Raw genomic sequence first — 24,852 nt, forward strand, 5'->3', positions numbered from 1 at the left:
ACACATACATATATACACACAGGGGGGGGGGGGAGAAACATCAAATCAAACCTTTATCACCAAGGAAAACCAGAAAGCGAGCGGTAAATATGCTGTTATTTATCATATATTTACAAGACATAAGCTATTTTTTTAAACATGTGTAAGCGAACAGCGAAGCCAGTTGTTAGTTATTGGACCACACGGGGACTCGGTGTGGGCGACGACCTAAACATGCAGGTTCAGTGCTCCCTCTAGGCCTTCAGGGTGGAAAGGGGACCACGACACTCGGCGGGTAGAAAGACAGAGCGGCTCGCGTCAGTGTCCGCACCAGGAAGCTCTCACTCTCAGATGGATATTTGCCAGCTTTGGAGGATGACTTCAAGCACCCCCCCCCCCCTGCCACGGTGCATATAGCTCCGCCCCCTCGCACGTCAAAGAAGAAATAAACATCTGGTTTTCCGCATGACGTGGTCTGAACTCTGCTTCTCGTGCTCGATCTGTCCTTCTGCCAGCGGTGGCTGTATTAGTAGCAGTGGTGTGTGCCGTTACAGCATCTACAAGCTTGTTAACTGTATTACGCTGAAACACCTGTCCTTAGTACCGCGTGTGTGGCTGGCTTTAAGCAGGCTGGACTGAGGTCAGCATTTCATCAAAGCATTAGCAGTATTTTAGCATTATTGCTGTAGCTAGGCTTAGTCGTGATCGCGGCGGCTATCGGCTTTAGCAACTAGCGGCGCTACACTAGTATTAGCCAGCGGGGTGTGAAGCAGTGTTAGAGGCTACTGCGAGCTATTCCTGCCCGTCGGACATTACTCGGTAGGTTAGCCTTCTCGAAGCGGATGCGTGTGGCGGTTCGGGGAGCGCGTGGTCCGTGAGCTCTGGTGCTCTTGAGGGGGAACAGGCGTAGAGGGAGCACTGATTGATTCACTGGTGTCACATCAGTATGTCCAGGTCGTCGCCGCGGTCGTCCTCCTCCGTCACCCGCAGCGCCAGCACCTCCTCGTTCAGGAACAGTCCGCTCAGGTGCTCCTTGCGGGCCTGCCGCTGCTCTTTCAGCTGCCGCTTGCGCAGAGCCTTCTGCTGGAGCTTGCGCTGCTTGGAACGTTTCTGAGAGACGGTGTGGAGAGAGAGAGAGAGAGAGAGAGAGAGAGAGAGAGAGAGAGAGAGAGAGAGGATACCGAGATGAGGATCAAGGTGTTGAAAATGATGTGACAACAAATTAACCAGAGTAGGATCGGAAATAGTGAGGTCCAGGACCCCTTCACACACACACTTCTTACTTTAGAGTCTCGTATACGTTCTGCGGCGCTGGACAGGTTGCCATCGCTGTGAGCTCTGCTAATGTTAGCAACACTGCCTCCACTACAGGCCGATGCCGTACCACCTGGAACACAACGTGACACAAACTGTTTAACAACCAGGAAGAGACTTTGAACATAGTTGAAACTGAGCTTAAAAATCGAGCTCAGTGTTACAATTTCTCATTATTCCTTTCCGCCCCTCCAGTGGCGGCGCCGTTGCTGCTGCTGCATCTCACCTGCCACGGAGTTGGAGGCCGTGGAGCCGGCGGAGGAGCTGGCGGAGCTGACCATGCTGCCGTTGCTGCTGCTGGCCGCGCTGACGCCGCCGGTGCTAGCGCTGCTGTGGCTGCTCCTCTTCCAGCTCTCTCTGGTGCTGCTGGCCCGTTGCCTGGGGCTGTGCTCCCTGATGTAGTTGCGCACCTGGTGACATCATACGGAGCGATAAAAAATATGAATAAATGAGCTTTTCACATGCTGCGTTATCTACGGGTCACCGTCTTCGAAGATCGTTCACTTCTGCGAACACCGAAGATCAAGCCAAAATGAATTTATATGTATGCTTCTGTGCATTTAATATATAATCAAACATTCAGGAACAACTCTTAAAGCTTTTCACAAAATGAAATGACTTTGCAGACAGTTAGTGAATCCCTGAAGGTGTGGCAAGAATGCAGCCAATGAAAATCTAGTTTTTCTTGCCGTTTTGTCGACGGGTTCATTAGACTTGCGTTTCAGAGTTTCTGCCCACCTGCTTGAGTTTCTCGTCCGTGAGACAGTTGAGCTCTATGATGAACTCGCTGTCGGTGGGAGAGATCTGGGCACAGGGGTCGATGATCTTGATGATGTCCAGCTGCTCTCTCAGGCCCATCTCCGTGCTGACCTTCCGGCTCAGGTATTCGATGTACTCCACCTGGGAAACACAAGACGCGTGGGTGTGATTTTTTTCTTCCGGGTATCTCCGCCTACGCTGAAGACTAAAAAGGTGAATACGGAGCGTTTAACTTTGACTGCTGGGGTAACACGGCTTTGTTCACCTGCTCGTCGTTTGTCATGGCGCTCCATGGTAACTCATCCAGGTTGCGATGAGGGTGGGGTTTGGACTTCCTCTTGGAAAACAGACAGGGCGAGCTCGGCACGCTCGGGATGATGTCAGAGAGGACTTCGCTGCCGCTGGCGATGTCACTTCCTGGCAACTGGGGGGACAGAAGTGAGACAGATTATCTCTTTCGTCCTCAAAGCACTTGAATTAAAACCAGCAGTGTTTTTTAAGAAATCACTTCTAGGTTAGATAAGCACAGCCAACAACCAACCTGCCACTCAAACTCGCTGTCGGACCAATCCCAGTAGGTGCTGATAGAGGAGGAGACGTCACTGCAAACGCTGCCCTCTGGAAACAGGTCCAGAGAGGTCAGTTCCTGGTCATCCAGAAGGGAGTAGCAGTCGTCCTGGTCCCCCACAGACACAGAGGAGAAGAGCTCCTCGCTGCACTCCGAGCTGGCAACGCTGGTCCCACAGGAAGTAAGGTTCCACCTGTGGAGAACAGTGGGTGAACGTCAAAGCGCTTCTGGAAATGGTTCAGATCGTTTTCCTGAGACAAAGTGCTGTACACAAAAGATTCTTCAAAATAAGAGATTAAAACGCTGCTCTTTCACATGATGCACGTTAACTTTTGTCTGCCACTACTTCAACTACTCCGCCATGAAGGTGGATATCTTAAATTACATTTTGGAAAAAGTTTACCTCACAGACAAGTGACACACACACTCTCTCTCTCCACTTGCCTGTTGCTGTTGAAGCGGTGCAGGGGATCTGTTCTGTGACAAGATGAGAGCTGACAGCCAAAGTCACTGACATCCAGGGTTCCCACATCGCTGAGGTTGGCTCTTTGGGAGAGGAGAGGGAACGGCTCCTCCGGGGCCAAGAACTTCTCATACAGAGACTCAGACATGGCTAGATGTTCCTGACACAGAAACTAAAAAGGTAAGACAAATGTAACGGGGCACTTTTTCAACAGGTCTCAATAATCACCACCAAATTGAAGAAACACATCTGGCACACACAAAGAAAGGCAGTATGTGTTGGTTGCAGGGAGTATTTGACAGCACTGGGTTGTACAGGTGTCCATGACTGTGTCCACATGACATTCATCCTTCATTTCATTCGGCTTGTTTGTGTACAAAAATCACTGATGCCGAGTCTCCACAACAGACACAATGCTGATGTTCCTCCAACACAGCTTTATGCATTTAGAATGACTACATCATTAACACCGTGTCCGTAACAAAGCTGAAGTATACTACTGGATTTAATGAGGATATAATGTATCTATTTCCCCAGATATGCAGAGATTCATTAATAGGAAAATAGGTACTCGTGTGCTGCAGATTAAAGTATTTTATGATAGTGTACCTTCTGTTGTGTGGGCGTGGAAGTGAAATAAACTTCACGCTGAGAAATCCAAATGTACTGCTTTTAACGTGTTATCTTTCTCCAGCTGTATGGGCCGTGCAGTGTGGGGCCTTTAATTACAGACACAACGAGCTAAAAATAAATAAATAACGAATGCACTTCAATAGTCTCTCTAATACGTAGTGTACACTAAAACAAACATGCAGTACTACAGCAATGTCGCTCTACAAAGCTGAACTTTCTTTCATTCAAATATTAGCAAGCAGCAACATGAGCTACTCGAGCTAATTTGCTGGTAACATTTGCGACGTTAGCGTACAAGGCTAGTTATTGTTGGGGGTGTAACTTAGGATGCTAAAGAGACAGCTAACGCTAGTATTCATTGTTGACAATAGGTGTCATCCACGTTAAGCATCTAACTCCCGGAGCTAATTGTTGTTTTTCTCAACAGACTCAAACTATTTACTGTCTTTAAACGTCGTGTCGTATGAAAATAAAAATAGCTACATTAGTGTAGATACACCTTAACGTTACATAAACCGTTATCGTGTTTGGTAAAGGCGAACAGCCTGTGATTTGAGCACAACACAAGCTAGCATCGTTAGCTAACGTTAGTTGCTAATCCTCTACATGTCCACGTAGCGATCACCGAGCCTCAACACGACTCTTAACTGACGCTGACGTCGATCTTTCCCCCACAAAACAAATACAAACGGCTCATGCACCTGGCAGCGTTGTGATCGAGGAGCTATCTACATCAGAACGCCAACCTTTTTGTCGTTCAAAGAATGATCATTTCTGCCACCTCCATTTGCAAATCCTTTCTTTTCTAGCGATGACCTAAATTGTCACCGCGAGACTCCCGGGAGCGAGCGCAGCGTCACGTGACGTGAAGGCGGAAGCTATCACGTAAACACAGAAACTAGCTTAAAGGAAGAGCACAAATGACCGTATTTGCGTACATTTCAAATTGTTGATATTTGTTAACGCCACATAAGGCATATTAGTGCATGGTGAGTCATGTCTGCAAGCCATACAAAGGACTCCAGCTTTTTGGGAGGCAGGATACCGGCAGAAATCGACTCATTGTCGAAAAACCTAAAGGATGTGGACCAGGAGACGTTCAGAAGAATACTGAAAGGTAAATAACGTTACTAACGTTAGCTGTTTACGAGGTCGTTAAATGTTATCGTCTCTTTAAAAGAGAACATTTTAGGTTTAAATGTCTGGAGCTAAGCTATTAGTTGCTCAATGAGTAATATATTGGGGCACCAGCAACCTCAAGTGTTATTCTGATAAGAATAGTAACGTCTGCCTGAAAACGCCTCACATTACGGTACCCGCTGGAGACTCCGTCCCCTGCTGCTTGTGTCTGCTCCGGGGAGCCTGAACGAGTGCAGCACTAGCAGTTGAAAGCCATTAAGTTAAATAAGTGAGCCAAACGTGCGTGTTGGATTACTGTTCTGTCCAGCTGTGGTGAGCGCCCTGGAGGGGAAGGACTGCAGGGAGCTGATGAAGTCCATAGCGGAGAGCAGCTTCGTGCCCCAGGAGAGGCTCAGTCACGTCGTCGCCGGGATGTACCGAGTGCTGTCTGAGGCCATCCGCGTGCCCACCTCATCACTGAAGCAGGAGGTGAGCTGCGGTTACGTGCTGGAGAGATCAGATGTTGGAGGTACATACAGGCACAACACAGCACAGGCCATACTATAACATTGATAAGGACTGCTTTGGATTGAGCTGTTTCACTTTTATGAACCAATACGCTGAAATGGAGAAAAAAAATCATTAATGTAATTAGTTTCACATGTCCCCATGCTCCATACTCATTCTTATTGAGTATGTGTGTGTGCTAACACTGGAAACCATAGGCCTGTCTCACTGGAGACATGTTACACGTTACAAAAATAAGGGGAAAAAGCACAGGTAATATAAATAATACAGTTAATGATGAATTCCACACAACAGGCCTGTGTGGGTATCTAGGGCAACACATGCTGATGTCATCACTATCATGGCATTACACATTTTAAAGATGTAAACATTTCACATCTTGTGTGACATAATAGTTAACGTTGTGTTTGTGTCCACGTTTAGGCCTTCAGAGAAGATCTTAGAGAACTGAGGTGAGCTTTATCACACCCTTAATGCTTTGATGCTCGTGCTCACACACAGCCTAGTTTCAACCCCAAATGCTGAATTTTCCGTTGTCTCTTTTGTCTATTAGGATACCTGAAGACTTTATCACAGATTTCTCCAGTGTGGTTTTTGGCAACAGGTTCGTTGAATTTACAGCCTTTAAATTTAGACTTTTAACACATTTAGTCTCTGTTTTTGTGTTATCTCGTGAAGCCCGCAGACCTCTTTTGGTCAGAGTTGTGTCTGGTTTTCATCACCACAGGACTGGGCTCAAAATATTTGAATGCTATTCACGGAGAAATCATTGCTGTGTGACTCCCTCTCTTTGTACTTGCAGGCGTGCCGCTCTAGACGCAGCGACCTCCCGGAACGACCCACACCTCTCCACGTTAGAAGACTTTAAATGGAGAGTGGATGTCGCCATTTCCACGAGGTAAAGAGAGAAGTTTCAACCTGCGGTAGGTCGTCCAGGGTGTGAGGTGTTTTTTATGTCTCTACTTAGTTCGTAATGAATACAGGACGAGGTGGGTAGTTGGACTGAGCGGTAATGGTCACCGTGGTTCAACAGACAAAGCAGACGCCTTCTAATGCAAAAGATGCGTACGTTTTTGAAACATTTCTAAAATAAATATCATTTTGTCTCCTCTGTCTCCACAGCTCCTTAGCCAGGGCCCTGCAGCCTTCTGTTCTGATGCAGATGAAACTGTCAGATGGGAGCTTTCACCGCTTTGAGGTACTCAACACAGTTGACTTGTTCCTGATGGTACAGGCAGGTGTACATTCTCTTTGAAATGACCAGTTTTCTCTCTGAATGCATGTGTCCCAGATCATAAATACAGACCCTACTCAGTCTAATCCTTGCTTTTAGACACCAGTGCTGAAGATGTATAGACCAATATGCTGAGATTCATTAAGGAAACATTGACTCTAGTGGCTGTTGAAAGAGAGAGCTCCCCCAGATACAGGGGTTGGGCAATATTTAATCATGGTTCAATGTCATTTTGTCCACATGTCTAGTGTTCCTTCTGCACCGTAGTGTGTGCTTCCAGTTTATCTCCAGCCTGTGGGTTGCAGGAAGTTGGTTGTTGGCCAGGGGGCTAATGTAGATCTACATAATCATTACATAACAGGATCACAGGGGAATAATCGAGGTAACATGTATTAACTTCAGCCCAACCTAGAACCTATTTCTGATACACTGCGACGGTGAAGTCTATTTGTTTATGCAGTAACAGGACGTTATACTTTTATACATTCACTACAAAGTGGAACAGAACAGACGCTATAGAACTGTTCTGTCTTTTGGCAAATCCGCCTTTTTCTAACAGAATAACGGCGGAACCTCTGACTGTGTCTCTCCTCTGTTCTTACAAACCTATCAGTTCAAACGACGGTAGAACACATCCAATCCGACTAAGTATTGTAGTTTCACTGTGCCAACAGTAGCACCCTTTCTGCCTTCACTACGCAGAAACAATCATTATAACATCAGAATGACGTTTAAAACTTGTGTTGTAAACATACAAATGTGCTCCTTATAAATAAATAGTTATAAAAGAAATAAAAAGAGAAACTCGACAGCAAAATGGATCAAACCTTCAACAAGTTAGTGAGATGCATTGCTCAACAGGGGGCGCCACACTCCATACATACCTGCCTGATGATTTCAGGATAGATGCAGCTTTCAAAGTAGGCTGCTAATGTGGACGCTGTACAGTTACGTGATCAGATTACACCAGAATTAGAAGATTAGCAGCAGCAGCAGCATCCGGTGTGCAGATTCTATTGATGGATGCACCTTATCTCCCCCTGATATGTGTTTCTCAGGATCTGATCCAGAGTCTGCTGCTGTGATCTCTCTTCTTGATCAGCAGATGTATCTGTTTTAGTACAGTAACAAAGGGACGATGACTCACTGTCTGCTTGAGTCTTTGATACAGGAATGAGAGTAGATATACTATATATATATCAGATCACATGTATCCGTGTTGGTTTAGAATACATTGTTTTGGGAGTGGCCCACTTTCACCCTGTAGGGAGGTCAGAGGTCAAACTCAGGCAAGGCAAGTTCAATGTGAAGTTCAAGACCTGTTCGACTATTATTTTCACATATTTTTGCTAGATATTTACCATATTTACGGTAGGCTACTTTGAAAACATCTCACAAATGGTGAAAAATCATACAGATATATTTATTTCCAAATATACATAATGGAATAATATAAAATGAATTATATTAAAAACAGTGAATGTTCATAAGTTGTTTGTTTTAGTTCCGAAAAAATGTAAATTTATTGTCACTACCTTTTTTTTTTTTTTCCTTGTACTGAATTTGACACAATACACATGAACATTAACTAAACAACAAATCACAGCAGTGCATCATTTCCAGACAGTTTCAAATCATTCAAAATTCAAAGTTATGAGTTTCCACAAGCGAGCAAAGCTCTTGTCTTTCCTTCTTACAATACAAGTTGGTCTCTCCAAAGCCACTTCCTTCATCCACATTCCATTAGAAAGTACATCCATGTTCTTCCACAATTGCGCAATTATCCTGCTGGCTTGTAATAGTCCAACGTCAATGAGCCGTGACATTCGGCAGTTACAAAAAAAGTCTTGAGAGTATTTTCCACAGAACACCAATTTTTGGCTGATAAAGAGATTTCCTTTCCAACTATAAGGCTTATTCATTCCAGCACACTCTTCCTTCATCATTAAAGGACAATCAACCGTTTGGTACAGCATGTTTTTAGAAAATGATTCGACCCTTATTAGACATTTTTGTTGTTTTATCGTAAGACCTCTGAAACTATAATATGTTGAAATATGCTTACCATTTAATAACAATTAGACCAAACAGAGTCCTCATCATGCCAGGTGGGCGTTTTCGTTGCCAACTTCCTGTAAGGCAGAGAACTGAACAGGCCTACTATTTAAAGACGGCGATATCCAGTGGGTTTTTTCAGCCTACCATACCTAGACCAAGTAGAAGAGATGGCTCAATCAGGTCGAGTTAACTTCAACACATATTTCAATAAGATGTAGGGATTTTAAAACAGTTGCTCTACCAAGCAGTCGGGCAGAACATTGATGGGTTTTAAGAGATCAAAGAAGACGGGTGTGGAGAAGAAATGGTCATCGGTAACATTGTGCTGTAACTAATATGTATTAACTGGACACCTCTTCTATGTGTCCTTGTCAGTGAACTGTTGTTTTCTCGTCCAGGTGCCTGTGTCTAAATTCCAGGAGCTCCGGTATAATGTGGCTCTGATTCTCAAAGAGATGAACGATCTGGAGAAGAGGAACATCCTCAAAATCCAAGACTGATTTACCACGCTGGCCTGTTATTTAATCGGCCTCTCATGGTGCTGGCATCCATCTTAACTGCTGACAAAGTACAAAATGGTAAGAATAGTTATCTAGCTGGCTGCACCACGGGAGTACCTAACAATGACCAAACTGAAGAGAAAAAGATGAGGACTCATAGCCTTTATTTAAACAGAAATCTATAAGTTCACTCTTTCCCTTGCCTTGTTGTAAACTGTGCATATTAGATTATTTGATTCAGTGGTTGATTTGGGAGATTTGAGACGGCTGCATTGTGCCAAAATATGAACGCAGTCAAGTGAGCGCTCAGACACTCTCTTACAAAGCCACTTTCACTGGTGTCACGTGATCCGGTCTGAACATTTTGTCCACATGCTTCTGAAACACGAGGATTCACAAATCGATGAATAAACCTTTTTTCTACTCGTGTTTTTTTTCACAAGTGTTTCAAACCACTGAAAGAACATCAATGTGTGCTTGTCTTTTGGGTTGTAGCACTGTTGTATGAAAAGAAAAATGGTGGATTCTTATGGTTATTTTGTATGTTTGTCATAATAACATTAATACTTTTTACCTCTTAAAACCACATTTTTCTAATAAAATCTCTCCATTACTGTACAAGCAAAGACTGATGTGTTCAGATTTCCTTCAACACTTTTCACCTACACAACGCCATCACGAGCACGGTGGCAATCAGTCGACACACAAATACCTGAAGGAGTAGCCTCAACGGAAGCGATAAATAGCTGAAAATTCATATGACAATGCTGTTATAAAAGCTCTTATTCAACACTCTTCAATCACACAGTGAGTCAAGGCTTATGCACCTTATTGTGTAAGCAAATGAAGTGAACCAGAAAGGGAGTGTCTCTAAAGCACCTGAGCGTTCATTTAGCACTGCCTTATAGAAAATATTCTCAACACGAAGCTCTCCAAAGTGACTCATTTCAAATTCACTTGAATCCCCATTACTCTCCTCTGAACATGTCTTTTGTCAGCTTCTGGGATTGTCTTAAAACATAGTTTTAAACAGTTTGAGTCTCTACGTGATGTCTGTCGGTCCACCACTTTGGTCCAGACTTAAATATCTCAACAGCTATACGAGGGATTCATGGTCCCCAGAGGATGAGTCCTGATGAATTTGGTCACCTCCTGACTTTTCATCTAGCGTCACACTGAGGTTGACATTTTTGGTTTCAGGTGAAATATCTAAAAATATTGGAAGGTTGGTGATAAAAGTTGATACACTTATTCATGTTCTCCTCAGGATGATGAATTGTAATAACGTTGTTGATCACTTGACTTTTCCCATTTTAGTCCGTCCAATAGTTAAGTTGATGATCAAATAACTGCAAAACTAATGACATTCCCGTCAGCTTCAACTGTGCTTTGTGTTTATCACCAATTATCAAATATTAGCATACAGGTATCCTGAAATAAAACACCGCAGAAGTCCACCTAATGAGACCACACGCCAAGAATGATGGGACTTCAGTTTCCCCAGTTGAGCCTCCCAGTAGCTCCCTGAAGTCTGTGTCGGCAGAGTCTTAGAGGTAAGTACTGTAATATATTCATATTTAATATAAAAAGTAGTATAAAATCCATTATTATTCACAAAGCACGAAATAGGCTTTTGAAACAGGAAGTACAGAAAGAAAATGTAAGGCTCAATAACTATATAGTATTTCAAATCTGTAAATTAAACATTTCAAAGAAAACACAAGAATTGTCTTTGTGTAGGATTTGGATGTGAAAGTTACACTTCGATCTTTAGTGAGACCATCATTCATCACTGTTCCAGTCTCCATCCTTCCGTTACGACCATACAGATAAAAAAATCTATATCTTACACGACAGATCTGTTCTTTAGTTTAATAATAAGGGACAACCCTGTTCCCGTCTTGCCCGACCGAACAGACACCAACATAAACTTGAGCACGACCAGTAGCTCAAGTTCAAATCTGATTTAAGACCCTTGTCACATGCAAAGTCGGTTCTTTCGTGCCTCTCACTCCTGTGTGTTTACGCGTTACTTCCATAAGGAACAAAACATGATATACTATCTCTGGTGTTTGAGACAAGCGCAAGTGTATGCTTGTTATCCATTACATCTGTCTTTCTTGTATAATAGTGTGTGAAGAGAACTGCTGGTCTCTCTCAGCCCAGTACACACTGTCCAGACAGCCTGTGCTATGAATACCTGGCTAGACTGCATTGTTGGCCTATTTAGATACACACATAAGGACATTTCAAGATGTGGAGGGACACAAGGATCTGTGATTATTGTGTGTGTGTGTGTGTGTGTGTGTGTGTGTGTGTGTGTGTGTGTGTGTGTGTATGTTTGCCTAACACTCTTGATTGTCCTCATTTGCATTTATGTCAGTCTGTCTGTTTTTGCATGTGTGTCAGTCTGTCTGCTGCTGTGTGCATGTCAGTCAGCGGTTGTGTCTGTGCGTGGGATTGAGTTCACGGGCCAGACCGGCCGACCTATATTTCCAGCACCGCTACTACTGACATGGACACTGATGGACTGAGCAGCCTCTAATCTCCACTCACACACACACACACACACACACACACACACACACTTCTGGTCTTACAGTGAGTCTATGTCACTGGCTGAACACCAGCCACTGTGGACAACATTCACTGTTACAGGATGATGGGAGATGCAAACAATATACAGTACCACATGTAATGTCAGTTACACAGCAATATCTGTTCAAATGTTATGGCTGCATGCTCAAGGACCTTTCGTGGTTGCGGTGAGTGACACTTTCTCAAAACACCTTTAATTTCCTGTTTTATACCGCCATTGACTGCCTGCGGACTCCTCACTCACTACTCTTAACCGGCACCTGGCCCAGCCGCTATGGCCCACAGTGGAGGGGATACAAGTTTGCAGTGTGTTTGGACAGCTAACTACCATTTACACACACTGCTGTACATCGCCGCACCTCAGCTGCTGCTACGCGGACAGACAGCTGGATGAGTTTAATTTTGATTAAGGCAAGGTTGTATGACGTGTCTTACACAGCGACTTCGAGCCGATTGCGTGCTTACATCACCGCTTGTTTTTGAGTTTGAATGAAGTATGATTCAGGACACTTTACAGAACATTACAGTCTAGACGAGGGGGTTAGTCATTTGGGTTCTATTCAATCACACAATACAGCAGCGGAGGTTGCAGACACACCTGGAGGAAGAGATCTGCACTATAAGTGCACCATTAGTTGCTTATGAATGAAACTTGCAAGATGAAGAATATATCATTTATCCTTTAATAGTCACATAGTCTTGCTTCAACTGTTGACTTAAATAATGCTGCAAGTGCCATGCCACATCTTTGCTCTGACCAGGAACCAGTTTTTAACTTGTTATATGCTTACAGTATAACATTACATCGCAGCCTGTGACGGTTTTTCAAATTCTAATTCCTGGGATTTTGTTTATTAGTAGCAGTGGAACTAACAAACATTACTTCAGCAACATTCTCAATGTGTTAAGTAAGATGTCACTTTTTGTCATTATTATGAAACGTTTATGCAACGATGACCAGAGCGTGTGCTGGTGAGAGACTGCTGCCTGTCACAGTGATCCAACACAGTGTGATTATTTAATATCTGGCTTAAGGATTCGTTGCTTTACGTTGTCTGTCGATCAGGACATTGATCTGAGGGGCGGCGACAAGGGATGACATGCTCTTCTGTTAGTATGTGTAATGAAACGATCCCTCTTCAGATGTACAGTTTGTGTAAGAGCTGATCACATTCACATCTCTCCATTATACTCAAACTGCTCCCTGTGTGCCATAACATTTAGAATAGCTTTTCTCAAGATATGTAAATGGTAATTATACTTGATCCATAAAATAATTTTAAAAAAAAGTTGTTTATGTAAAGCGGTTTTGACTGTCACATAACTGCTTGTTATGTAATGGGTGAAGCTGTCACATAACAGGTAACAACAGGAACTTGAAGCAGGTCACATGTTTGACATTTTTCCTGTATAATTAAATAAACATTACGCAGAGATGGAATACCTCTGAAAGCCAACTCCCATGGGTTGATTATTGTGCAACAGATCAGTTTTATAACTAAACCAACTACTTTTATTTCTGACAATCAAAAGGACTGATACATCAGTATGTCCACTTAATGACACCACACCACATCCCAAGACACCATGTTTGGGAAGATCTCTGAGGAAACTCGCAAAAAAAAAAAAAAAAATCATATTTAAACCCGAATTAGTTGGAATAACTTCCAGAGATGTGGTACCAATAGAGCTCATTATTTGGTGGCCCCATGCTAAACTCCTACATGCAGGTGAGACCGGCTCCGGCCCACGACGCTGACTGTGTTACCTGGCAGATTGTTTTGTAACCCTTTTCCTAAACTCGTCCAATGAGAACAGCTGGCCGGCATCACATGACACAACTTTTACGTAACGGTTTTTTTTTCCTCCTGCGCCCGCTCCATTGAGAATAATATGGGTGCTTCCTGGACTTGGTCATGACAGCGTCAGTAGACTTCCCAGCAACACACGCAAACATGATGTACTGCAGCGCGTGTTTTGACGAGACACGCTCCACATAGGTGAGAGGACAGACTTCTAACAACTTGCCGGGTATGGGGACAGAGAGCGAGAGTATGCTGCAGCTCGCAGCGGAGGCTTTCCACTCGAAAAACTTCGACCTGGCCGCGGACATCTACGAGTGCCAACTAGCGGGTCTCGGAGACCCAGGGAGCCGGCGCCTGGAGCTGATGGTCAAGCGGGCTGATGCGCTCGCCTTCGGGGGCAAATTCACAGAAGCGTTCGACATGTACCGACAAGCCTCGGAGACCGAGAGACTGACCCCCGTTCACCTGACCAACCTCATAGAGTACCTGTCGGGTAGTATCGGGAGGCAAGACGGGGGTAACGGTCGAAACGGGACCCCGAGGAAAGGAGGAGCGGCGGTGGCCGCTGTGTGTCCGGGAGTTGGTGCCACGGGCTTCGGGTACGAAGACTTCTCCTGTCGGATATGTCTGAGCTTTCTGTTCGAGCCCGTGACTCTGCCGTGCGGACACTGCTTCTGTAAAAAGTGTCTGGAGAGGGAGAGGAAGGACAAGGAGCGGCCGGTGATGTGTAAAGAGTGCCTGGACAGCTCCAGAGTGGCCGACGTCCAGAGTTACAGGGTCAATGTGGTCCTCGGCAACCTGCTGGCCAAGTGGTTCCCGACCTTGCACCAGGCCGGCCGGCTGAGGCGGGAGGGCAACGGGCTGTACGCCGAGAAGAAGATGGAAGCAGCGCTGGAGAGATATAACCGAGCCATATTGATAGGTAGGACACTGAACTACTCACTCTTATATATGTATGAGAAACTTAACACAGTGGCTTTACAGAACGGGGTTCTGCTGCCTATGTGACCGGGCTAACTCGTTTTTTTTTTGCTCCTTTTAACTTGATATTTCGCTCTATTGTTTGGCTACTTTTCCAGCACAACGAGGCTGCTGCTAGATAATATCATGTGGGCGACTTGTCGATAAAAGGAACAATACGACGCTGTTATGTGACTTTGTTTCGTAAGTGTGTCGTCCGTGACACACTTGGAGGCGGGCTAGCTGCCTCTGCTGACATCCGAGAGCCACAGCGCCATGTGTTGGATAACACGGTTATGTAGGCTGGGCTCGCGGACCAAACATTGCGTAAGTGCGTAGCACACCCCCCCCCCCTCTCATTGTATAACGACAAAACAATGATTCAGGCTAATGTGGGTCAAGGGTACTATTTCATGTCACCACCAGGGACTCTGATGCTCGGAGCCACAGCAGAGGTTTTTATATGGGCAGAGGTGGTGGTGAAACAGGTGAGCTGTGGCCTGCAGAGAGGGATTAGTAGTAGTTATATACACAGAGGTGTTGCATATCAGGTTACATGGTGTGGTTTGAAGTTTACTTCTTAAGAGGTCTATGTCACATTACACACGCATTGTGTACTTATTTATTATATTGATGTAATATAGTAGTCATTCCCAAATTCTGAGAGCTCGTTAACTCCAGCTAATTGCATTTATTTGCTCTCACTTATAAAGTATTAGTATATGTTGTGTCAATAACACGTGCATAGAGCAAAGTTGTGATTGTCGAACGCATATAGCTCTAACAAATGACTGGTTTAGCTATTCAAGATAAGATACTTTGTCGACTACTAAGACGGATTCTCCTCTGGCTCAGAAGTCTGCTTGACCCGATCTCAGTTGACCTTACTGTGTGGTGCTGCTGCAGCAGCTGAGTCACTGTACACGCTGGTTGCGTAAGTTTCAAGTGACTCGTTTCTCAGTTTGAATGCTCTAGAGAAGCACCACCGCTAGATGATGGAAGCACCAGTTTGAATTACGCCATCAGCTCTGTCCGCTGGGTCCACCGGGCCAGTGGAGCATGAACCCTCCCAGCTGATGCGGTGCAGCTGCTCAGACACCAAAGACTGAATGTTGTTGAGCTGTGTAGCTCCCACAGTGATGGAGTGGGACTGTCCTGGGCTGTTTACAGGATGTCAAAGTAATTCAGCATGTTTAGGAAAGGTGATTGGTTAAATAACAATGAACAAAGAATGTAATATCTGTCTTATTGTGGGAGGACCAGCTTCAAGCCGCAGTGACTTTGTTCTGCAGGAGAACGGTTTCCCCATCTCTCATTTTTCGTTATTAAGTAAAGGCACGTAATTCCTAATGGAACACTTGCTTAACTAAGGAATTTATGCAAATGAGGTTGTCAGCTGAATCTCAGCAGGAAAAAGAAAGGCGGTAGTAGCACTTGTTGTACTTGCAGAATCTGTTTGTACGTTACTCTATTTATCAATATATCTTCTGCCCCTAAACAAGGTCCCCTGCATCGTGTTAGTACTGGGCTGCTTGTGTGTATGTGCAATGCATTCATCACGTATTGTAGGGTTCACATGTAGTTTTATAGAGTTGGATCTGGATTAAGTTCAGGTCGAGCTAATTGTTCTCCTGTCATGCTTTAACAACTATTGTGTGTTAAACTGCATTTTCATCTATTCCGGCACCTCAAATCTATGAAATTGTCCTGTAGATTGAAATAATCTCCTTTGTGTTTATGTGAGCTGAAATATTCCCCCCTGGTTCCCATCGAGCTAACCGCTACATTAGCATATATTATTGTAGTTATGAAACCTGGAATGTGGGTGACCTTGATAGTGCAGCACTATTTTTTAAGGCGGCACATTTTTTTTTTTTTTTTTTTGCGTAACGCGTTTTGTAATGTGGAGGAAAGTGTTCCATTTAAGCATTTCTTCTTTTGTGTAACTTGAAACCATTATATAACCAGCATAGTCAGCTTTTAAGAAATAAGAAAATAAATATTTGGTGGCTGTGCTTTTTTTTTCTTTTTTTTTCATTCTGCAGTATGTTGTGAATGAGTTTCCTCAGTATGATAAGCAAAGAGTCACTGCTTCCAGCTGCTCATACGTGACACTCTGCTGACTTTTCTCTGCCTTACATCACTGTGAATTGAATATCTTTGGCTTTTAGACCGTTGATCAGATAAAAACAAGCAAGTTGAACACATCACCGTGGGCTCTTGGACACTCGTAACACCAACAATCCATCTATCAACCTGACTAACTGACTGTCCCTCCTCTCCCCCCTCAGCACCCATGGACCACATACTGTTTAGTAACCGCTCCCAGATCCACTCCAGCCTGAGACGCTATGAAAGGGCCCTGAGAGACGCTGAGATGGCCTGCAGACTCATGCCTCACTGGTCCAAGGTATGGCAGACAAACGGCTCCCAAATACATATAAATCTGTAATAATCAGTTGTTATTAAAATGTATGGATGCGAGATAAATGATGCATCTTCCTCCTTCCTGCAGGGTCATGTTCGTAAGGCCCAGGCCCTGGTGTCACTGGGCAGGACCGAGGAGGCTCTGAGGGAGTACCTGGTCTGTCTGTCCATAGAGCCGGACTGTAGACCGGCCAAGAACGAGGCTCACAGGGTAAGTCAACATTAGTGTTGTAGTGGACACCCACAGATGAATATCTTTTATTCCACAACTTAAATAATATGTTTTTTTTGTCACAGAGGAGCAAAGAAAACAGAAAATAATCACTATTATCAATTTTTAATTTAATTTAGCCTTTTCCCCCTAAAAAATAACTCCTATCGATTATCAAAGTAGCTGATTGATTTAATAGTTGAGAAGAAATCGATTAGTCGTTTTCAGCCCCTATAATTGTGATATTTAAAATGCATGCAGAATAATCTCATCCTCGTGTGTCATCTTCTCTCAGCTCCTCTGTGATCTCCTGGCTCCGGTCACCGATCAGGTCCCTGAACACATCTCGGACTACTCCAACGCGCACATGTCTTTCAGAGCGCACGTCAAGAACAGCATTGGCATTAACACCCCGCACCAGGTAAGAGACGATGCGCCTCCCGCAGTCAGCACTTTATGAAGAAAAGCGCAACGTCGAGCGGACATGAGGTTTCATTATCCTTCTCCCTCCCTCAGATCTTTAGTCCCAGCCTGTTGTCATCAGCGTCCAGTCTTGCCCTCGACCCTCCTGTACCCGAGAGACCAGAGGGCGGTGAGGTCAAAGGTCAGGGGAAGCCGGACCACTGCTTCCTCCTCAAAAGGAAACGCAGGATCGCAGAGGAGGAGGAGGAGGAGGAGGAGGAGGAGGAGGAGGAGGAGGAGGAGGAGTACGGAGGACAGGAGAGGAGAGACGATCACAAGAGAGCCAAGTCCGGTGAGCTTTTGGAATTTGCGCGCAAACACACGCATGTAGCCGAGCAACACGCTCTACTCTCTCTCTCCACTAGCGGCGTATGTGTCTTATTTAGTATCTGTTGATCTCTCCATTCAGAGCCAGCAGAGGGGACGGATCAACCGAGCTCTGCGGCCGGTGACGTCTTGGACCCGACAGATCTGGATTGTTCCCTGTGTATGAGGTGAGGATTGCTTCACAGCGTCGGATCTAAATATTTACTGACAGTCAACGCACCACCATTCAGGGGTTGCGTAACGTGTGCTGAATCGTCTCGGATGATGTAATCATGTGATATGCAGCAGCTTTTATGCAGAAATACAGCCCGAAAGACAGCAACAGAATGGGTCTTTGTCTTGGCTAGCATTAAAAAAACAAAAAAAAAAAACAGAAACAAAAAAAAAACGTAGTCATCAGTTTCAGCCGCACACTCTTAGGCGTCCACAGTTTTGAGGTGTCGTGTTTTTCTGTGTCCAGACTTTTCTACGAGCCAGTGACGACGCCGTGCGGTCACACCTTCTGTCTGCGGTGTCTGGAGAGATGTCTGGACCACAACCCCAAGTGTCCGCTCTGCAAAGAGGAGCTGTCTGAGGTACGACACGGTGCCGTTAAGCGTGATCTGAACTGAATCCAGTAGGGAACCAACCCTTTCTCTTCTGGTACCACAAGTCAGAGTGTCTATTCCCCCCCCCCAAATTTAAAACCTAGCTCAGTGTGGAACTCATTGGGGTCATCTTTCTGTAAGGTAACGGGACACCAGGGATGGCTATGGAACTAAAAGCAGAGTTGGTGACTTGCCATGACCAAATACAAACTGTGTTTTAATTTGGATCGGTCATATCATGGCCAATACCCGATGACTCAATAAGGTCACTATCGGGGCAGCCAATCCAGATCAGGCACATCTAATTGGTGTATCCCTACAGTTCCGAATCATAAACAGAATAAGAGGATACTATGGGGGTAAAACGTAAAGCAGGCTTCTACATTGAAACTCTCTCTATGTTTCTGCCACTATAAACGTATCTTTAATACAGTCTGTATCTCTCCCCAGTACCTGGTCCAGAGGCAGTACTCTAAGACGGTACTAACGGAGAACCTGATAGCGAAGTATCTTCCCTCGGAGCTCATAGAGAGACAGAAGATCCACCAGGACGAGATGGCCGATCTCTCGAAGTAAGTTTGTGTTCTTTATGCTGAGCTTGCTCTTCTCCGCTCACCGACACAACCTGTGCTGTTGTTTGACCCACTCACCTACTGTAGACAATACACGTCTGACACACTGACCTCTCAGCGTGCAACACCTCAGGCGTCAAGTATCACTTTCCTGAAGGCCGAAACAATCTCCAACACATAACTGGAGCAAAACTCATCTCCTCTCACAGTAGACAGTGGTGGTTTTGTTTTTGTTTTTTCGGGGCATTTGGCCTAATAGCTAGTTGTGAGTTATGGTGCAGATGTTTTTGGAATTGTAGACCATTCTAAACATTTTAAAGGACTTTGTTACAGAAAATCATTATTCCTTTTTCCACATTAAACTCATGCCCCTATATCGTTTTCTCTCCTCAGTCTTAACAAGAATGTGCCTATATTCGTGTGCACCATGGCCTTCCCCACTGTCCCGTGCCCTCTCCATATCTTCGAGCCGTGCTACAGACTGATGATTCGCCGATGCATGGAGACGGGAACCAACCGCTTTGGCATGTGTCTGGCAGACAACTGCAAAGGGTCAGTGCTGGGACAGCGCATTTAAGTGTGTCGGGGGGGGTTACATGTGTTTTAACACAGCGGTGTCAGAGTATGGATCCAGGAAAGTGTAATAACGCGCCCTCTCCCTCCTCCCGTCTCTAGGGTCGCAGACTACGGGTGCCTGCTGGAGATCCGCGATGTGAAGTTCTTCTCCGACGGCCGCTCGGTGGTGAACACCACCGGCATACGGAGGTTTAAAGTCATTCAGCACAGCGAGAGGGACGGATACAACACAGCCGACATTGAGTACCTGGAGGACGTTAAGGTATGAGGGGGGAGGAGGGAGAGAGGAGGGAAGACTGGACAGATGAGGAGTGATTGGATGGAGAAGTGATGGATTGATAGTGAATTACCTTCAGATGTTATAACTCAAAGGACTGTGTGTGTGTTTGTGTGTTTATAGGTGGAGGGTCTGGCTGAGCGTGAGCTGCATACTCTGCACGACGCGGTGTACGACCAGGCCCTGGTGTGGGTCAACTCCTTGAAGGCCGAGCAGAAGGAACGCATTGAAGGACACTTTGGACCCATGCCTCAGAAAGACTCTGAACTTCAGGTACACGCACACAGTTTACAAAGTCACGCTTTTAAAAAATCAAATTACTCCTCCTCCTTTCAAATGTGTCGTATGTGTCTTTGAAAATAGAATATGAATCCTGAGGCAGCATCCGCTGAAAACGTGTTTTACGAGGCAATAGGATTATGATGATGATGATAACAACTTTATTTATATGGCACCGTTGAAAACAGATTTTACAAAGTGTTTTGATAGACAAAAAAAAGACAATATAGCATGAAAGAGATTGAGCCCCTAAATGCAGACACTGAGGCAGACCAGGTTGAATAAAAGGTACTTTACTAAACAAATGAATATGATTACACTCAGAAAATCAGCTTGACCCATAACTACAATTATCATGATAAGACCCGAGTAGAATTTTGTCTATTTCTACATTCTCGTGTCTTTAAACCCCTCTCCCTTTGTGCCTTCCTCCTTCAGGACAGTCCTAACGGCCCCTCGTGGTGTTGGTGGTTACTCGCCGTTCTTCCGCTGGAGGCCCGAGCCCAGCTTCCGTTCCTGGCCCTCACCTCTCTGAAACGTCGCCTCAACGGCATCCGCAAGGTGCTGCTCTTCATGGCCCACAGCAGGCACCGGTGACAATAACTCTCCACACCTGGAAAATGCAGTAACCCCCCCCCCCCCCCCCCCAGCGTGGACACGCTCTCACACACACACACACACACACACACACACACACACACACACACACACACCCTCCTCCAAAGCAGAGGACCTGCTGTTCGTCCTTTTTGATGCACGAAGGAACTGACGTCGATCCCGTTGCACCTTCCCCGTTGTAGCCACATCCCGTTCAGAAAGCAGTGCTGGACTCACCTACGGGTCAACTGCAAACTTTAACAAAAACAAGATGAAGAAGAAAAACAGCAACAGGGATGGTTGATGTGAATGCATTGATATCTTCCATTCATAGCATTCTCTAGAAAACCAACCGTGCAGACTTCCGCTATGTTCAGACAGGAAGGAAATGTGATTTTATACAAAGCGTAAACAGCCTCATCTTCCGTCATAAAAGGATATGTTTTTGTCTTGACGTTTCCATGTGTTCAACAACAAACTGCTGATGTGACTCCACTTATCCAGGTTCCACTGCTGCCTTCATGGCCTTCCTCCATTTTTGTAGTTTATGCTCTTCCTGTGGAACTCAAAGCGTCTGCAGTCTGACGTGAGGGACTGAGCCGCCTGTCTGAACGTAGCTTTAGCTAACTCAACCCATCAATGTCCCCTCTCCCTGTGTCTTTACATGTACATATAAGCTCTGCAAGAGACCAAACCATGGATTTGTCTCACTAATGATGAAGATACTGATTAATTGGTGTGCCCATTACTAAGTGTAGACATCTACAGAAGACGTGTTTACTATTCTGCCCACCCTTTAATTTAACTTTAACTTCATTTCTATTGGCTGCTATTCAGTCTTCCTTCCCTCCTTGCTTCCTTTCCTTCTGTCCCTGTAACATAATGACTGAACCTTTACATTAGCGTGCTTTAAGGTGTTCCATTCAGACATTTTTTGTCCGATTTTTAAATTCGTTTTTTATTATTTATTTTGGCATTATTTATGCATGCAGTGACATTGTTTACATTTCACAGAAAGAGATGTTGAGCCGCTTCCTTTCCAAAGGCTTTTTTTTTTTACTTAACATTTGACCCCAAACATCAGCAGTGATACCCTGGTAACTGCAGGGTGTTACTGCTGTACAATAACCACTATTTACATGCTGTCCAAGACAAACTCTGGAAACTGGAGCTGAGGGCAGAGGGTAGTATTTTTATTGGCCGCTCGCAATCCCAGTTATTTTGACTGAAAACATATTTGGGTTCCCTCGCCGTCAGCAGCCTCTCTATGGCTGAGGTGCTTCCCGGCTATAAGAGAAGCAACATCTGGATTTCTGATACCATTATGTCCTACGTGTATTTATTCACTATTTATTCTGACTTTATTTTGCACATTCACTTGAAGTAAGGGAAAGAACCGGTGCAGACAGGCCTCAGGGTGCATACTTCCACTCGAGTCAAAATACACACATATTCCGACTACCACAGAACAAAGTTACATCTTCTGCTGGTTTAACCGGTAAACGGTCCCCAAGTGATGTATGCGATGGGTAAAGGCCAGTGCCTTCTGTAACACGGTGTGGGACAGTCTTACATAGCAGGCTCATTTTCAGGTTCACTTCCCCCCCCTTATGGAAATGTTTCCATTCAAAACGGGATTTTTACAGAAAAGCAATGCTTGTAAAACAAGATTAAAACCCATTTTGACAATTTCCCACAAACGTATTTCTGAGAAAACGATGTTGTTTGAAGACATATTGAGGCCTTGCTGGTGTCTGTGACATGACTGTACATGGCACGGGCAACTCTGGAAAATGCAAGAGATTCAAACTCTTTTATTTTATACATGCGTGTTTGATTTTTACATATTTCTATGTCAATCGAGTTCTTTGTATTTTATCATTTTCTTCACTTATTAGTACAAGGAGCATCACGTCAAGTCATTTATTATTTTGTATTATAAGGGCCAAAGCCGTCTAATGCTATAAAACGGAGAAACTGCTTTAGATATAATCCCACAATCTTAATATTGTCCCTACAGAAAGTTGTTGATATTGTACTGTCAGATGGTGGCGCTATGAAACAATCCACATGAATATTGTATTATATCTATAGTATAATGACCCTTGTGTCAAATTCAATTTGAAGGTGCTTCTCTAAAGAATAACTACCACTTCCATCATCTCTCCACCATGTCTGAAACCATTGCCCTGATGTTTGCTAATATGACGCTCAGACTGGGCAGGAAAGGGAAAAGCCATTAGCCAGATATAATCACCCCTCCAGTGTAAAAGCATATCGCATTCAGAGACAAATCCAGATAGATGTGAAGAGATAGATTAAAGGGAAAATCCACCTAACATGACATGACATTGAAATGACGTTTTTTTTTACAGTTTACAAGTAAAAAAAATACATCGTCACATGAGGAGTCAGTGTTTTTCTTTTCTTTTGTTTCCCCATCTCATAAGTTATGTTTCAGTTTAAAACTGATATCTGTGAATTATTGTGCATCTGTGACAGCAGTTCTAGTGCCTTAAATTCTTCCATTTAGGCTTTGATGTATAAACTGCAAGGGCGACTACTGGGTGCTGATGTCTTGTGCGACAACCTGCGGTTCCCTAAATAACATTGGCACAGGGCACCGTTTATAAGCTACGACCCAGCTGGGACGTGAACACAGACGCATTTGTCAAGTTCTGAATCCTGAAATTTCAGGGTGGGTTTAAGCTGCTGTTGCTGCTTGATGGTCTTGATGGTTCTGGTAAAATATTCATGCTTTGTGAACTCTAAAAATCTCAAGGTCTTAAACAAAAGCTCTCCTCATATTTTCAGATATTTGTGTCACTACATTGCCCGCTTCTTTCAATGGTGGTTAACCTCCCGTAGAGCCCCACGGCCCGCTAAATATGTCCGGGTGAATTCGCACAAGATGAATGTATGTATGTCTCGGCATCGCTCTGATGTTCTCTGTACAGGTCTGTTTTTTTTAATAGTAAAACTTTAGAATGCATTACTTTTGCGGAAGTACAGTTCTGAAGCTACAACTTGTGAATAAACCAAAAGGTTTGTGTTCTTGGTCCTGCATGGGATCGTGAACACGCTGGACTGGATTTGAGTCTCACGTCTCTTTTGTTTGTGCTCTTGAGTTTCCTAGAAAGTAACAGATCAGATTACTGGTTAATAATTCAGAAGATGAATCAAAACCTTTAGTGTAACTGAATTCTGCTCAACAGTCCGTAAGGTGAGTGATGTGGGAGGCAGTCAGCGTTTTGTTGCTTTCATGCGAGCAAAATTTATTTTCAGAAACAATAGCACTTCTTTAAAAATCAAGTGTAGATTTGGAGGGCTTTACAAAGCCAGACAAAAACATAAAGAATTACTTTGTACTTATTTATTACACTTAAGACAAAAAGACTGTAACACTCTCATTTGGGACAATAACTATGAAGCTGCAGCCAACAGACTATTAGCTTAGCTTTGCATAAAGACTGGAAACCGCTAGCCTAGCTCTGGTCGAAGATAACAAAATCCACCTACCAGCACCCTTAAATTCACTTAACACTTAAAAATAAACACTTTATATCCTCTTTGTTTAATCTGTACTAAAACTGGCCATCATGCTAAGCTAAGCTAACCATACTTCTATTTTTCGTTCTTCTCAACAAACTCTTCCCAAGAATGCAAAGAAGCGTAAATTCCAAAATGTAGAACTATTTATTATCTCCGTGAGGAGAATCAGGTGATTGGTCGCGTGCTTGCTTCCGTGAGTGAGTGTGCACCTCTGTGTCTGTCCACGCATTCTGCAGCAGGAAGCTGCATTATATTTTAGGTGGCCAGTAACCTAATATTGCCTTTTTTATGTTGCTGACTGTGGGATTAAAGAGGTTAGAAAATGAATGGAGAAGAGCAGTACTGAAGTTGGGTAGTGTATCAAGTTGAGCGAGGTTAGAGTATTAGAATGCAACATCAGCTCATATGTACACATGCTGGCAATGTGACCAGAGCTGTTGCACTCCACAGCCTAAGTAAGCCCTGTT

The 24,852-nt window shown here is 44.3% G+C and overlaps 3 protein-coding genes across 8 annotated transcripts; 2 read left to right on the forward strand and 1 right to left on the reverse strand.

Annotated features, from left to right (window-relative positions):
• Positions 1 to 79: 79 nt before the first annotated feature.
• Positions 80 to 4,568, reverse strand: fam199x (family with sequence similarity 199, X-linked). Of its 5 annotated transcripts, none has more exons than XM_031857856.1 (8): positions 4,463 to 4,568; positions 3,065 to 3,243; positions 2,594 to 2,813; positions 2,318 to 2,476; positions 2,032 to 2,193; positions 1,520 to 1,703; positions 1,263 to 1,366; positions 80 to 1,089 (listed from the first exon to the last, which is right to left on the reverse strand). In XM_031857856.1, exons 2-8 carry the CDS (start codon positions 3,229 to 3,231, stop codon positions 916 to 918), a joined length of 1,170 nt encoding a protein of 389 aa, XP_031713716.1. In that variant the 5' UTR covers positions 3,232 to 3,243; positions 4,463 to 4,568; the 3' UTR covers positions 80 to 915. The 5 variants fall into 5 exon arrangements, with proteins under 5 accessions (XP_031713716.1, XP_031713714.1, XP_031713718.1 ...); XM_031857854.1 differs by having other exon boundaries at positions 3,065 to 3,255; positions 4,463 to 4,557; XM_031857858.1 differs by having other exon boundaries at positions 4,418 to 4,544.
• On the forward strand, positions 4,419 to 9,776 carry commd5 (COMM domain containing 5). The gene is made up of 7 exons (XM_031857859.1): positions 4,419 to 4,833; positions 5,164 to 5,324; positions 5,787 to 5,815; positions 5,917 to 5,967; positions 6,166 to 6,261; positions 6,486 to 6,561; positions 9,054 to 9,776. The coding sequence occupies exons 1-7, from the start codon at positions 4,713 to 4,715 to the stop codon at positions 9,153 to 9,155; spliced, it is 636 nt and encodes a 211-aa protein (XP_031713719.1). The 5' UTR covers positions 4,419 to 4,712; the 3' UTR covers positions 9,156 to 9,776.
• Positions 9,145 to 23,947, forward strand: LOC116389273 (LON peptidase N-terminal domain and RING finger protein 3-like). 2 transcript variants are annotated; one of them, XM_031857852.1, is made up of 13 exons: positions 9,145 to 9,233; positions 10,575 to 14,480; positions 16,810 to 16,928; positions 17,034 to 17,156; positions 17,452 to 17,577; positions 17,673 to 17,910; positions 18,028 to 18,112; positions 18,406 to 18,520; positions 18,983 to 19,104; positions 19,498 to 19,656; positions 19,780 to 19,942; positions 20,081 to 20,230; positions 20,675 to 20,833. In XM_031857852.1, exons 2-13 carry the CDS (start codon positions 13,787 to 13,789, stop codon positions 20,831 to 20,833), a joined length of 2,253 nt encoding a protein of 750 aa, XP_031713712.1. In that variant the 5' UTR covers positions 9,145 to 9,233; positions 10,575 to 13,786. The 2 variants fall into 2 exon arrangements, with proteins under 2 accessions (XP_031713712.1, XP_031713713.1); XM_031857853.1 differs by lacking the exon at positions 9,145 to 9,233 and having other exon boundaries at positions 13,787 to 14,480; positions 20,675 to 23,947.
• Positions 23,948 to 24,852: the final 905 nt, after the last annotated feature.

The sequence above is a fragment of the Anarrhichthys ocellatus genome, unplaced genomic scaffold (assembly GCF_004355925.1).
Source record: "Anarrhichthys ocellatus isolate YVR2014 unplaced genomic scaffold, GSC_Weel_1.0 scaffold19, whole genome shotgun sequence".
Classification (NCBI taxonomy): Eukaryota; Metazoa; Chordata; class Actinopteri; order Perciformes; family Anarhichadidae; genus Anarrhichthys; species Anarrhichthys ocellatus.

Excerpts from the sequence above, each read along its gene's own strand:
- commd5 (XM_031857859.1), top strand. The coding sequence starts at position 4,713 with ATGTCTGCAAGCCATACAAAGGACTCCAGCTTTTTGGGAGGCAGGATA. Across the intron at positions 5,816-5,916 it reads GAAGATCTTAGAGAACTGAG|GATACCTGAAGACTTTATCA; the intron begins GTGAGCTTTATC and ends TTTGTCTATTAG. Across the intron at positions 5,968-6,165 it reads AGTGTGGTTTTTGGCAACAG|GCGTGCCGCTCTAGACGCAG; the intron begins GTTCGTTGAATT and ends TTGTACTTGCAG.
- fam199x (XM_031857856.1), bottom strand. The coding sequence starts at position 3,231 with ATGTCTGAGTCTCTGTATGAGAAGTTCTTGGCCCCGGAGGAGCCGTTC. Across the intron at positions 1,704-2,031 it reads CGGACGAGAAACTCAAGCAG|GTGCGCAACTACATCAGGGA; the intron begins GTGGGCAGAAAC and ends TGATGTCACCAG. Across the intron at positions 1,367-1,519 it reads GGCCTCCAACTCCGTGGCAG|GTGGTACGGCATCGGCCTGT; the intron begins GTGAGATGCAGC and ends GTTGTGTTCCAG.
- LOC116389273 (XM_031857852.1), top strand. The coding sequence starts at position 13,787 with ATGGGGACAGAGAGCGAGAGTATGCTGCAGCTCGCAGCGGAGGCTTTC. Across the intron at positions 14,481-16,809 it reads TAACCGAGCCATATTGATAG|CACCCATGGACCACATACTG; the intron begins GTAGGACACTGA and ends CTCCCCCCTCAG. Across the intron at positions 18,521-18,982 it reads GCAAAGAGGAGCTGTCTGAG|TACCTGGTCCAGAGGCAGTA; the intron begins GTACGACACGGT and ends ATCTCTCCCCAG.